A 14,016-nucleotide genomic window follows, 5' to 3' on the forward strand; every position below is an offset into this window, starting at 1 on the left:
CCTATACTCCAGTGCATGTTATTACCTTACCTATCCCTCGAGGAGTTGTTATGGCACCACATCAAGCGGGCTGTCACCAAGCCACGTACGGGACAGTACAGCGATCATTTGTTAACAATTGGGTGAGGCTACAAATCACTCCCATGACCAGCTTATACTGCAATAATCCATGTCACTTATTATTGCATTTAACCTTGGCTTCGCCTACCTATGTATCTTGGGTAACTTGAGCTCTCATCATCCAACTAGCTTAAATACCTACCTACTTACCATGGGTATAATAATCATCACAGCAAAGTGAGGCGGACAAGACGTCAGGGCCCTGGTCAACCAAGGCAGCCGAAATCAAACTGAACTAAGTTACCTACTACTATATGCATTAGTGTGAAAGGTTTTCCTTGTTTGCCCAGCGGAGCGGTGACAAGGCCAATGCACTCAACGGCACCTTTGGTCGCAGCCAATGCCTGTTGGCCTCGACGGGTAAGCAAGTGCTAGTTGCCGTACCTAAGCAGTCGGATCTGCTTGGCTGGTAGGGTAAATTAAGTATGTTACTTGCTTAGTCTCTCCTCGTAAATTAGTAAGGGGGGAACAATACAAAAAAAAAAAAAAAAATAGAAGAAGCGAATGAGGAGATGGGACGATTGATGCAGGCCATCTGATGCCATCAACCCATCCATACTATACCCAGCAGCCAGGTAGGTACAGTATTTTTTTCAACACCATTTCTGGGCCCTGGCCCCTCCGAGATTCCCGTTTCCGACTTGACACCCAATTTTCCATCTCCCTCATGGGCCAGCTGTTGGCGACCCAGGGCTGTGGGCTGTCTGTCTGGTCTGGCCGGTTTATAGCAGGGAGGTGATATCGGTCAACATCAGATAGATATATGGTGACCTATCTGCCGAACGGACCAACCAATCATGCAGATTCATTTGTTGTTGGGGATAGTTCCCTTTTCGCGACAGTGGGTTGGCGGTGGTTAGCATTGTCCGGAGTTTATATATATTTTTTTATTTTTTATTTTTTTATTTTTACGCAAGGTATTGCAAACGAAAGCTAGTGGTTAGGCAGGCACATTACGGGAGTACGTTAAATTGATCAACGGCCTGACCTGCAGCGGAGAGAAAAGAAGCCCGACTACCGGTATGTACCCAGCTAGACAGATGAACCAGCAGCAAACAGGTAATCAAAATCGAGTGACCAGTCTGCGGTGCCTGGAGATATTCAACTCGAAGCGTCTGAATCGGCCGAAAGCAAGCCTAAATAATGTCATGGGTTTAATGGGTTAGGCCATATAGATCTAGGTAAGGTAGATAGGTAGTAGGTAGGTACCTAAGACACCCTATCAAGGTACGGAGTAGGGGGAGTTGTTCTGTATAGCAAGGTAAATCGGAAGACAACGACTTGAAATAGAGTGGATTTTCGTTGTCACGCAGCAAGAGACGGGCAAGAGCTCACACGCGGCACGCGATCACAGAGAAGTTGGCTCAGATGAGAAATACGTTGCTAGACTGGCTTGGGTTAATGCTGTGTCGCATTGATCTGGGTGTCTACCGATTCAAGAAACAAGCAACCTGATAGTGCGAGGAGCGGAACCTACGGTACACTTTTTTGTTTTCACCTGACATTCCAGCTCAGGTAGGGATTCTGCACAAAGTAAAAGAGTTAGAAGTGAAAGTAGAAAAAAAATGACATTCATGTTCCGTATTATGGCGGTGTACGCCAAAAAGTCAACTTCTTACTTAGCATGAAAGCTCAGTCCTGTTCCATCCTACAGGTTATTACTGTACAGTAAGTACCACAGCCAGCATACACACCTAAAGAAGAGCCCGCCGGGGCAATGGGGAGGGGCTCAAGCCAAGATCGAAGCCAATCATGGCGCTGGCGTACCCCCCGGTTGGAGGGCGGTCGGTTCCACTTTGCAGAGTTCCATGCCTCCCTCCCACCAAGATACGAAACACCACCACTGCCTAGCCGGCCTTTCTTTTGCTTCCTCTCGCTTTCCCCCCCGTCGCTTCGAGAACCTGTTGTTGCCGACACACACCAACATCACCAAACCTGACGACACGCTCAACGGCGACATCAATCACGATTTTTTTCGTCTTTACAGAGTCAAAACTTCCAAGCTCCACACTTGGAATAATTTACGCTGTGTCAAAGTGCAGCATCGACTCAGCTACCCCGTGCGTCCCACCCCTCGCGAGAGAAAAAAAAAATAGCCCAAGAAAAAAAAAAAACCGACGACACCTGGCGACCCGGCAATCCTCCTGCCAACCCATCCCCCCAGACAGAAAAAATAAAACGAGAAAAACTCACATCCTTAACATCCGGCGCTTGTAGTGACCTTGAGAATCATCACTCCCTGTATTCGACGCGCGTATCTTCAAAGACGACAAAGGCGTGAAATTTTGCAATCGAGCTTTTCACCTGCCGCCAGAGCCCGACCCCGTACAAAGGGAAAAAATTTGACGCGACAAGTCCCGTAACCACCGGGCCCCAAACAACGCAAGTCAGCTTCAATTCCAGAAGCCCACCGTCGTCAGCCGCTGCACCACAACGTTGCAAAGACTCCCCCACACCAGTACTGTTGCCTCGCCGGCTCCAGATTTTTTTTCGACGACGCAATCCAAAGCGATTTTCCCGCCGAGCGCGCATCATCGATTATTTACATCCTAAGAGGTGACAATAAATCTTCACGATTTTTTATTGCGGCAACATCAACAAAATAGCAGCTTCTACCGTCGCAGCCCGTTGGAGGTGTTCTGCATCTTGAGGCCTTCGTGAGCGTGCGTACAAATCCCCTCCAAGAAATGAATTGTCAACAATGTCCACGATTTTCCATCCTATCTCCCCAACTGCCCTCCGTGGCAGACTTTCTGCTATCTATCCTTTTTTATTCTTAGTTTTTGGTTAATTTTTCTTATATTTTTTTGCAATGTCCAACCTGATACAGACCGCTTGGCTGTTTCCCAAGCAGTCTTTGCCCCGATCTGCAGCGATTCTACCGCTACTTCACCAGACAAAAACTCAATCGTTATTAGGATCCTAACATTTTGCCTTTCATCACATAGCGCACCCCAGGGACTTGAGTCTCGACCATCGCTCGCGGCCGGCCGATTGACAGAGAGGGTGTGTTTGGTGAAGAGAGAAGTACCGATACTGACACACTCGTGCGGATCACTCCGACCGAGGCTGCCGTCTGTAAAAGCGGCACTTTAAATTTCGCCCAACCTACGACCACCCGCCAGCTCAGTGGTCGGCGTGAACATCGAAATGGCGGATCAACACGACGTCGACCTCGACTCGATTATCGACCGTCTGCTCGAGGTCCGAGGCAGCCGCCCCGGAAAGCAAGTTCAGCTTCTCGAAGCTGAGATCAGATACCTCTGCACCAAGGCCCGAGAGATTTTCATCTCACAGCCTATCCTGCTTGAACTCGAAGCTCCTATCAAGGTCCGTTTACTTACTCAACTTCCGTAATTCGTGGCGCTTTTGCCATGTGAAGATCGGAACAAGGTTCTCGGGCTATGTTTAGAACATGACTCTAGCCAACCCGGAGGACCGTTTTGCTCCTGGCATCAATGCATGACAACCTTGCCTTCTTGCAGGTCGGACACACACTGATAATGATTATCCCACACTTCAGATTTGCGGCGATATACACGGACAGTACTATGATTTGCTGAGACTTTTTGAGTACGGAGGCTTCCCTCCGGAGGCCAACTACCTGTTCCTCGGTGACTATGTTGATCGTGGCAAGCAGTCCCTGGAGACTATCTGCCTTTTGCTCGCGTACAAGATCAAGTACCCGGAAAATTTCTTCATCCTGCGCGGCAACCACGAGTGTGCCTCGATCAACCGTATCTACGGCTTTTACGATGAGTGCAAGCGTCGGTATAACATCAAGTTATGGAAGACCTTTACCGATTGCTTCAACTGCCTGCCGATCGCTGCCATCATTGACGAGAAGATCTTTACCATGCATGGCGGTTTGAGTCCGGACTTGAACTCCATGGAGCAGATTCGCCGTGTTATGCGCCCGACGGACGTGAGTTGCCGTTGGACATCCTATTGAGAGTTTTGGAGGGAAGGCTTGTTCTGTGGTTCCATTCGTTTACATGACTGACCTTGTACTCGCCTACAGATCCCAGACTGCGGTCTGCTCTGTGACCTACTTTGGTCCGATCCTGACAAGGACATTACTGGCTGGAGCGAGAATGACCGTGGTGTTTCGTTCACCTTTGGTCCCGACGTTGTTTCGCGGTTCCTTCAGAAGCATGACATGGACTTGATCTGCCGTGCCCACCAGGTCGTCGAGGACGGATACGAGTTTTTCTCGAAACGGCAACTGGTAACTCTGTTCAGCGCACCCAACTACTGTGGCGAGTTCGACAACGCGGGTGCCATGATGTCCGTGGACGAGAGTTTGCTGTGCTCATTCCAGGTATGTCTTTGCCAGCGTTCAAAGGGGGCCCTCTACTCGGGCATCTTTTTGATGCGTGTCGACAATGCTAACCAGTTGCCGCCTATCTCTCTATAGATTCTTAAGCCAGCTGAGAAGAAACAAAAGTACGTTCAACGCCTGGGAGGCAGAAGCTCCAATGCTTCATCCAGGAACACCTCATCCAAGCCCTAATCGAACAGTAAATTCACACGCAACTTTCTTCTCGTCATCTAGGTTCGGACGCGGTCGCTAGTTTGGTGCTCGACGACTCTCACACGGGGCCACCCACACCTCGACGATACAATTTCTCCGTCTTCTACAATGGCCAGCCGTGGGACCTTGGCCATCTGTCATCAACTTTTCCTGAACTTGTCTGTTTAACATCATTCTTGTTTTTTTTTTTGAGACTCGCAACAGGGCCATGCATTACGTCGCCGGTTCTGGTCAGCTTTTCCTTGGCGCCTCACGCCCGACTCTACTTTCACAACGTCGATCTTCCCCTAATGAGCTACGCAGTACATGCATCTGCTGTCGTGGCTTATACGAAAAGTGTACTGGGCTACTTTTCTGTCGCATCCTCTCGCATTTTAAAGGTGCAGATGGATGAAACGGAGTCAATATACATGTCGTACGGATTGAATTTGTTTCCAAAAAAGGGGGCAAATCGCCTCTTTTTCTACACAGGGTTCCTGCAGTGTCTGGAGGGTACGGGTAGTCGGGATGCGCCTGGGTGAATCTTCAGTGAGCAGGAATATAGATAACGATCCTCCCTTTGATCAACGACGACGATTATGATTTCCGCTGCAACCCTCGATCATCATAACCGATGAATATGCCAAGATTAATGGATCTATTTACTTGTTCCTCTGATGGATCCTTGGCTAGTCTTGAATTTATCTGGTGATGGCTTATATTGAAGAGTAGCGCGACTTGGTAAAATGACGGCTTTCATTCTAATTGCCTCGTATGAGTCTTGGGTCATTGCACAGATTCTAGAAATTCGCACTTGGCCGTTCTTTGATGGAATGTAGAAAACCGTGAGAGCGAGGCATGTTTGTCACCTTTGTTACCAAAAATTGAAGCTCTCACCCGAGACTATACCTTGATGCTTCAATTGCAGTCCTCGCAGGTTTCCTTTTGTTGTCCCACCGCGGCTTCATCAGTTCCTCTGCCACCACCAGCAGCATTACCGGGATCCTTTTCTTCTACAGCTCCCTGAGCCGACCCACCAGAAGCTTGCTCTGAGACATGCTCGGCAGCGTGGGTGGTGGTGATGGTTGCAGCTCCTTCGGGTCTTTTATAGTCCCGGTCGACGTGGCCCAGGTTCCGTCCCGGCTCAATCACGTCGCGCACCCTCCGCTTGAGCTCCTTGGTCTCTGGGAAGCCGCCATCAACCTTGCGGTCCCAGAGCGTGTGGGATAAACCGCCGCTGCTATGCGCAGAGGGTTTGTTCTCATCGTCGTCGTCGTCGGTGGTGGCGGTGGTGGTCGCCGCCGCCGTCTGAATCTGGACGATGAAGGTACCCCCAGTCGAGGGTTGCAAGGCTACTTCACCCAGCCCTGTCGAGAAGGTGGATAAAAGCTCTTGTGCGTACTGTTCGCGTTGAAAGACATGGTTGGCATTGGTGCAGGTTGGGGATGTTTAGGGAGGGGGGAGATGAACGCTATTTAGGTGAGTGTAGGCAAAGTAAACGATTCCGAGGTGGGTGTAAGACAGGCTAGTATACAAAGAGACCGTAATAATAAAGACAAAAGAAAAAAGAAAAAAAAAAAAAAAAAAAAAAAAAAAAAAAAAAAAAAAAAAAAAAAAAAAAAACACCAGCAGACTGGTACCTACATAGGCGGCTCGGAGCATCCACTTGCATTGTGTGCAAAACTTGATTGTAATCCGGGGCAGTAGCAACGGCGGGGGCGTCGCAGTGGTGGCGGCGATGGCGTTAGAGGCGGTGCTCCGGCTCAGGCTGGAGGAACTAAGCCCAATGCTGGTGGTCTCTGGTGTCGCCATGTCCCAGGAAAAAAAAAAAAAAAGCAAGGGTTCTGAAGTGTAAGCCCAAAAGTTCCTGGTACTTTTTTTTTGAGTAATCTAAACAAGAAAACCCAAGGGGTGGGGAAGCACAGTTGAATTGGCTGGTATGACGGGAGGGTTCAGGATAGGAACAGCATTTGTCTTTTGGGGCTAGTGAACACAAGATTGATGGTGCTGGCACCAGGCGTTAGCGGGGCTCCATCTCCTTGAATCCAACTGGTTGCCATTTTTACCACAAAAGTTGGGCGAACCAGAACGGCGGGCACATATATAAAGATGTTCTGAATGGTTGGGCTTTTAAATTCACATTCCAAATCATTCGTATCCAAACCTCCAAAGTGACAAAACATTGGCATCGAAACTGTTTTTAGGGCCACCCAACTACCATGTGAGCTTTTGTACCTGTATAATTTGATCAGCGTCCTTATCCTTTATGATTTCCTCCAGTGTTGTCCAAAACTGCAGTTGGCAAACGAAGGTTTGACCCAAGTTTCACTGCAATTTCCACAAACGGCGAATCGGCTGGCGAAGCTGACGAGGTCAACTGTTTATCGTCACGTGATTGTTGCCTAAGGAATTTAAAATCATCTTCTCGTCTCTTACGCGACGGGCAGATTTGTCGATTGAAGCAACCTCGCTTCACTTTGTCAGCGCCGAGTTTCGCCAGCACGTTGCACACAAAGACATAAATAATGCTTCGCGTTGGGAACATACTTAAGGGTGCACGAGCAACGTATGAACTGCAGCAAGCATTAAAAGGGTCCACCGTTTTCAAAGCTCGGATTGTAAACCCGATTCCCCTCGATGAGAAATGGTAGATTGAATATTCCCAGAAAAAAAAGCTAAAAAAAAAGTGCAATGCTGTTGATATAATTTCTGCATTAGGGCCATCCTCAAAACATGCTCAACATCAGGGGAACAACGAACAACGTTCACTTTTTCGGGAATATCAGCATTATCAGATTCCCAATATTGCCGCGAGTCCTTATATCCGCCAGATGTACGAAGCAATAGGATCGTTCGAAGATCCTGGCAGCAACTCGAAAATGATGGCTGGATCACTGTTTATGGAACATCAAGTCGGACAAGTTCCGCAGCGATGCGGCATTAATTCCCAAACTCGTTGCTCGGTCTGTTTTATCGGCTCTTGCTACCTTTAAACAATTAGGCAAAGTGCACACAGGTAGGTCAGTCCTGTACAAATTTTGCAACCGAATTTCGCCAACATGTTGTCGTCCAACCAGATATCAATCCCAACAACATGTTGCTTTCAAGCACCGTCACGTCAGGAGGTCTAATCAAAATTTGTGATCTTGGAGTCAGTAAGTTTACTATTTTTTACCAAAACAAGATTAATGGAAATACGATGTTTAACGCATCAGGATGGGAAAGTGATGGACGAGGGATACACGAAGCACCGCCTCCAGTCTTTGCCTTGCCGTGCCCCTGAAGTCTGGAAAGGACAGGGTGTTTCTCATGCGTCCGAGGTATGGTCTGTTGGGGTCACGGTAAGTTGCGAATCTTCCTACTCTTAATATCCGAGACGGCTGCACCTTAGAGGTTAGAAGCGACCATATTTGGATTTGATTTACATGTTTTAGCTGGCCCATTGGCTCTTAGGGCGAGCAATTTTCGGAGCAGATGACAAAATAATCGTGGGACATACAGAGGCTTGGTGCATCGCAAAGATCCAGCGTCTCGTAGGGCAATTCAATGTCTACACAGGGCAGGAGGAGATAGAGGAGGAGTTTGACGTGGCGGCCAACCTCTTGGACATGGAACTAAATAAGGCCCACGGTAGCCTACAAGGCAAACCGATCAATGCAGGTTCTCTACGTCAAGAACTAGAGAGAATCGAGAATCCGCCCATCGCTCCGGAACTCATCGACTTCATAGAGTCTCTTCTCATCTTGGACGAAACAAAGCGGCCGACGGCAGAAGAGGCGTTGCGACACCCTTTTCTAGCTTAGGTTTGGACGAGGAGTTTAAAGTTTTGCTTTGGGTGTATTTCGAGTATGGCATGATTCATAAAATCATTTACAATAAATCGCAAAGCTATAAAGATACTACTGGTCCATGATTAAGTTTCGTACTTTTCAAATATTGGCTTCTTATAGTTGCAAGGTTCGTTTTGACTTTGCAGCTTGTGTGGTCTCTGCTCATCACACTTGACTTTGAAATATCGGCAACGATCGCAAGCCTTTGCTTATTGTTCCAATGCTACAGCCCTGAAAATGTTTTGCGCGGCCGTTTCATTCGCCCGGAGAAACTTGGCATATCTCTTTTAAGCCATGAATTGGTAGGAGTCTTTAATTTAATTCAATAATTCAGGTCTTATCGCTACCGGGAATCTGGCATGCAGTCCTAATGTTGAGCGTGGGATGTGGGATGCCTGCCTGCCAGTATATCGCCTCAGAACGTTTTTCTAATACTTTCAAAAATTCCAGCAACTTCGTGGCACTTCCTGGGTCCACCTATCAGGACCAACTGCAGAAACAATCTCTTAAGCATTTAATTATAGAAATGAGAAAAGCCCAAACATCATCTCAGAGGAGTCGGGAATCGAGGATAGAGTTAAATCGCATATCGTTTCCTGAAAAAGTAGCCTTTTAAATGCTGGCGTCTGACCGGGAGCCTTGCGAATCGTCCAGGCCCTGTTATACTGGAGGGACAGGGGCTCTGAAACCCACTCCCTTCCACGCTTTCCCACAGCTATCTGCATCCATGCGCACGAGTGCTCCCAGCCAGTAATTACTATACGACCACCTTTAACATAATACCCCTATGGATTTGATGGGCCGGCAAAGCCGCTTAAAATGACGCATGGGCTAGCGTTCCGAAAGCAAACGGTGTCTTTTATCTAGCTTATAACGTCAATTTAGAAGAATTAGATGATGCAATGTCACGCCAGTCTCTCTTTGTTTGAGCAAGGTAACCACTCTCTGCCGCTCGACGGGCTGTTGTCTGCGTATCTTGGCTTTGATGCTTGCTTTCGTGGGTTTCGCGCTTCCCACATATCTCCTGCTCCCACCCATCATCTTTCTCTGCCCCCCTCATCGTCTGTTCTGTCGTTGGCTTCTGCAATCTAAGCTGCAATAGAGGCAGGATTCATCCTGCGTCAATCATTCCCGTTCATTCAGTTCGTCAAAGTGGACCATCTTCTCAGTGGGCTTCCTTTTCCTAAAGAACATTGGTTTCCTTTTTCCGGAGCTGAAAAAAGGAAGAGGAACAAATCAAAGCAGCGCAGAAGCAGGAAGACATTGCACAGAAGAGAGATAACCTTCGATTTGCGACATTTACACATGCTGTCATTATTTTGCACAATATTTTGATGCTGCCTCTTGCTGGCCTCTACCCTTCCCAAAAATCACAGCGCTACAGGCAAGCATACTGGGAGGCAGATCGAAATAAGGGAAATGTTCCCTGATATTTGGTGGAGAAGCATGCAAAGTAGTAGGCTGACATAAACGTTTGTTTGGTTGTTTGGTATTTCGGGGCTCAGAGAACAAGGCTACCTAAAATCCAGACACAATGTGGGGTCAAGAGAGAGAGAAGAAGAGAAAAAAAAAAAAAAGGCAAAAAAGGCAGCCAGAAACTTCTCGCAGAACTGAAGTTGCTAAGGTAGGCTGAGTGGAGTGGAATTTGAAGAGAGATGATTTTTGATTTTGGTTCGACAGGGGCGCAAACACAGTTTATGTTTCTGTTTCTCTTGACTTAGAACAGAGAAATCATACTCTGTAATGGCCAGTCACCGGACGATCTACAGGCTTGGCGAAACCTTAGAAATGTTCCAAAACGACTGGCCGGTGTCGGGGTGCATCCGCAGTACAAAGTTAAGTACAGTGAGTTATCCCATATGCCACGCCTTAGTAGCAAAAAAAAAAAAAAAAAAAAAGACAAGATGATTTACGTCAACGGGCTCCCTTTCCCTCCCACGCCCAGCTACCATAAATCCGAGCGTTAAAACTACCTAGATAATAACCTTCCTGAGCTATCAAAAACAGGAATAGGACTGCCCACGCCTGCCCTACAGATACACGTGCATGTTTTTTTTTTTTTTTTTTTTTTTTTTTTTTAAACTTAGATGATAGATACCATAAACAACTGAGCTGGGTTCGGTGTATCAAAGAGATTTGGTCCGTCAAACCTAATGGTCAAGCCCGCGTAGAAAGTCTAAATAGGTACCAACTATCATCACGAAGTCCGCACCTGGTACGCAGGAAAGAACAAAACATATTGGGCGGCCTATGGAGCTTTGGTCAATATCGCCAGACGGACTCGTGCAGATCTTACTCCTCCCTGCCTGATTCGCTCCTCCCCTTTGTTCTGCTGTCTCTCTCTGCGAGGTATTCGCAACCATTATGAGAGCCACTGACAACAAGCCTTGCAACCAGAATGGGGTGGGCACTTTCTTGGCTAGTGGTGTTATGGGTTATGGACTGATGAGAATCACGGTAGAGAATGTGAATAATGTGGTAAATATTTATAATATACGCAAGTAAATAAGTCCAGATTCATCGATAGACGAATAGGAAGTTCGATCGTAATAAGTAGTGGTATAGTGATGATGATGACAGAACAAGAGTAAAAAAGAAAAGAAAAAAAGAAAAAGAAAAAAGAGAATAAACAAACGAAGACATTTATTACAGTGTTGAAAACAAGACTGACATCAACGCAGTCCAGCCTGGCTGTAACTAGTCTCGGGAGGCAGGCTGACGGACGATAACCTTTTTTTTTGTGGGGAGGGGAAGGCCATCAATAACAGAGGAGCAGAAAGTACCGTGGTCATTGCTTCGCAAAGATAGGTTTGTCTTGGTGCGTTTCTCTTGTGGCATATATCTCAAGCAGCCATAAACCAAATATTAGTTGGCGGGCGACCCCAAGTTATCAAGACAATCACGCGTGCTGGGTATTCCATATCATCGAATCGTCCTGTGGTCCTCCTAGCCTCCCCCTCTTGTGTAGAAGCAACCATCAAGTAGTAGGTAGCTCCATTGAGTAGGGAAGGCTGTGGTCGAATTTGAGTTGTGACAAAACCTCCCAGGAAGGAACTGAGCTCGGTAAAACAATCCTTGCCATGCCTTCAACACTTGAGGTGAGCCGCATTCTCGAGCCTTGAAGATGGCCTATAGTTATGTCAAGTCTTGAATTGTGTGTCGGTATCGTCCGGGTCTCGTCTATGGCTTTTACATGACTATACAGCACCCGCCGTTCTGTTGTGGAGCGTAAGGATCCTCGCCCTTGGGTACTGCTCCCCAAACAGAAGGCACCATGTAGTCCCTAGTGCTGTTGCAGTAGGCAATTATGCTAAGATTCCATGGCAGATCAGTAAATGGTCGGTTTTGATTGGCATGTATTCCAGACGGGCGCCATCTATCGCCGTGAGATGTTGGATCGTGCTTCATTCGCACCCGTTATAACTGATTCCTCATACCTTTTGGAAGCCTGACTGACGGGGATTCGTTCCCTTTCCAAGTCCTCCTTGAGTCGGCTGTTGAGCTCGGTCAATCGGCGCAGCTTGAGATCGGCCATACTCTGCTTGTTCCTCCGAATCTGGGATGGGTCCCCCATATCTCTTGACGTGTATTGGGGCATTTCGGTAGAAGTAGATGGTTTCGCAGAGGCGGAGATATGTCGCGACGAGTCCGCTTCAGAGTTGCTATGACTCCTGGTTGGACTTTGCAGCTGCTGGCTGCTGTCGCTGTTGTTACTGTTTTTACTTTTGCTTTTATCGGCCCGAGGCTGCTGCGACGTTGGCTTATGATGTTTTTGCTGCTGCTGAGTATCCTGTGACGAGTCCATAGTAGTTTGGTCAGCGATGTCGTTGAGATTAGTAACGCAGCCAATGGCAAGAACGAGCTCTGTTGGCGGATGTAGGTATGGTGATGCGGTATGAGAGCATTGGTGCTCGCGGTGTAGGTCTCTCTTTCTCTTCTCTCTCTTTCTCTTGCGCCTCCTCTTTTCAGTGCAGCATGCGTACAGTTCCGCGACGATTCTTTCCCCCCTTTTTTTCTTTTCTTTTTCCCGTTTTGTAATGCCTTGCCCTTTGTTTTCTTTTTACTCCTCCTTTTTGCTCTAGTGTCCCTGTATCTCTGGATGCGGGCGGGTATGGGTGACAGAAATAGTGTTGTGTTTGTCCGACAAAGTACTGACTTTGCCACACAAGCCAACCTGGGCACGTCGTCTGGTGATTTGTGTGGATTTTATTCGCAAACTTACAAGGAAAACTCGCCAGAGACCCGAAGGTTTCACAACACCAAAAGAGAAATAAAAGTAAAACCGTAATTGGTACGGGAGCGGAGTGTGCCTGGAATGACGATGACACGACGATGGAATGGACCGACCGATTGGTCTTTTTTCGAATTGTGCGCTTTCGATCTGGGAACCCGAAGCTGAATTGCCAGGGAATCGCTTGAGAGGTGGTGGTGGTCGGGGCGCGATCGACGTAGGATAAGGATTGGGTTGACTTTCAGAGAAGAGGAGCAGCCAAATCAATCCATCAATCAATCAATCAGTCAGTCAATCGGTCAATTGGCTTGATGCTGGTTTTTCTGGTCGGGTTGGGAAGACGGGACGCGAGAGAACGACTGGCCGGCGGGCTACCCAGATAGCTTTGGGCTTTGCTTGCGCTGGCTGGCTTTGCGTGGTGCGACGGAAACAAAGCAAAACCGACAAGAACAGACCAGACCAAGAGTAAACAGAACAGGCTTGCTTGGGGTTCGGGAGCTTTGCAACTTTCAGTGTAAAATGCTAATCAAAGGTGTCCACTCTCGACGGTAAGGTAAGTAAGGGGGGCAGGTAGGGTAATTCGGGTCGCGGGGACTTTGGATACAATCAAAAATGTGATTTACTGTCTACTGCAGACGGGCCGGGGAGGATGGGCGCAGGCTTTTTGGAGTAAATGGAAATTGCATCCACCTTCTCGCGATTCTATTGGCTGGGCCAGGGGTGCTCCCTTGTTCGGTATGTGGGACAGGAGGAGGTACCTCATGCATCAAAGCGATCAATGGGGGGAGCCCGGAGCCGGGGTTGTGTCAACCAAGCTCTAGGAGCATTATTGCACTTTGCGAGGTTGGGAAAAATTATGAACTCTGTTCGCCTGGGTCCAGCCCGGGTCGTTTATCTCAAGAGCGAATACCTACCTAGGTACGTAGGTAGGAATCAGGTTAATCCTACTGTTGTAGGTACGGTAGCAGCAACATGGGAAGAAGAAGTGATATTTTGTTTTGACGCAACAAATACGAAGTACGTTCCTACACATCCCCAACCCCCTCTTGACTTTCATCTCGTCCCAACTTGCCTTCAAAACTACCTACCTACTCTGTATTCAGCTCCTCCTGCTTTAGCTATTTGGCCACCTACTGTACGGAAATATTCCGTAACCATAACTAAGTATTCCGTGATCAGTCTGCGTTGGACCGGCTAAAGGTATAAGAGGATAGTTCTCATTATGCTCTGTATGGTCTGATATCATATTACTCTGTCTTGTTTGGGTGACCCGTCGGCCGGTCGGTCGTGCAAATCATCAAAAATGTCCCATTCTCAGAGCC

At 47.7% G+C, this 14,016-nt stretch overlaps 3 protein-coding genes across 3 annotated transcripts; 1 reads left to right on the forward strand and 2 right to left on the reverse strand.

The window, feature by feature from the left end:
* Nucleotides 1-2,007: 2,007 nt before the first annotated feature.
* Nucleotides 2,008-4,633, forward strand: PgNI_04599 (uncharacterized protein; the record flags this gene model as incomplete). The annotated part of the gene is made up of 6 exons (XM_031124644.1): nucleotides 2,008-2,180; nucleotides 2,338-2,783; nucleotides 3,069-3,450; nucleotides 3,644-4,045; nucleotides 4,142-4,441; nucleotides 4,538-4,633. Exons 3-6 carry the CDS (start codon nucleotides 3,271-3,273, stop codon nucleotides 4,631-4,633), a joined length of 978 nt encoding a protein of 325 aa, XP_030984719.1. The 5' UTR covers nucleotides 2,008-2,180; nucleotides 2,338-2,783; nucleotides 3,069-3,270.
* Nucleotides 4,634-5,551: 918 nt separating this feature from the next.
* Nucleotides 5,552-6,542, reverse strand: PgNI_04600 (uncharacterized protein; the record flags this gene model as incomplete). The annotated part of the gene is made up of 2 exons (XM_031124645.1): nucleotides 6,278-6,542; nucleotides 5,552-6,034 (listed from the first exon to the last, which is right to left on the reverse strand). Exons 1-2 carry the CDS (start codon nucleotides 6,443-6,445, stop codon nucleotides 5,552-5,554), a joined length of 651 nt encoding a protein of 216 aa, XP_030984173.1. The 5' UTR covers nucleotides 6,446-6,542.
* A 4,399-nt stretch (nucleotides 6,543-10,941) lies between these two features.
* On the reverse strand, nucleotides 10,942-12,268 carry PgNI_04602 (uncharacterized protein; the record flags this gene model as incomplete). The annotated part of the gene is made up of 2 exons (XM_031124646.1): nucleotides 10,942-11,773; nucleotides 11,901-12,268. 2 exons carry the CDS (start codon nucleotides 12,266-12,268, stop codon nucleotides 11,653-11,655), a joined length of 489 nt encoding a protein of 162 aa, XP_030984175.1. The 3' UTR covers nucleotides 10,942-11,652.
* Between the last annotated feature and the right edge of the window lie 1,748 nt (nucleotides 12,269-14,016).

Source organism: Pyricularia grisea (genome assembly GCF_004355905.1).
Source record: "Pyricularia grisea strain NI907 chromosome Unknown Pyricularia_grisea_NI907_Scaffold_2, whole genome shotgun sequence".
Taxonomy (NCBI): domain Eukaryota; kingdom Fungi; phylum Ascomycota; class Sordariomycetes; order Magnaporthales; family Pyriculariaceae; genus Pyricularia; species Pyricularia grisea.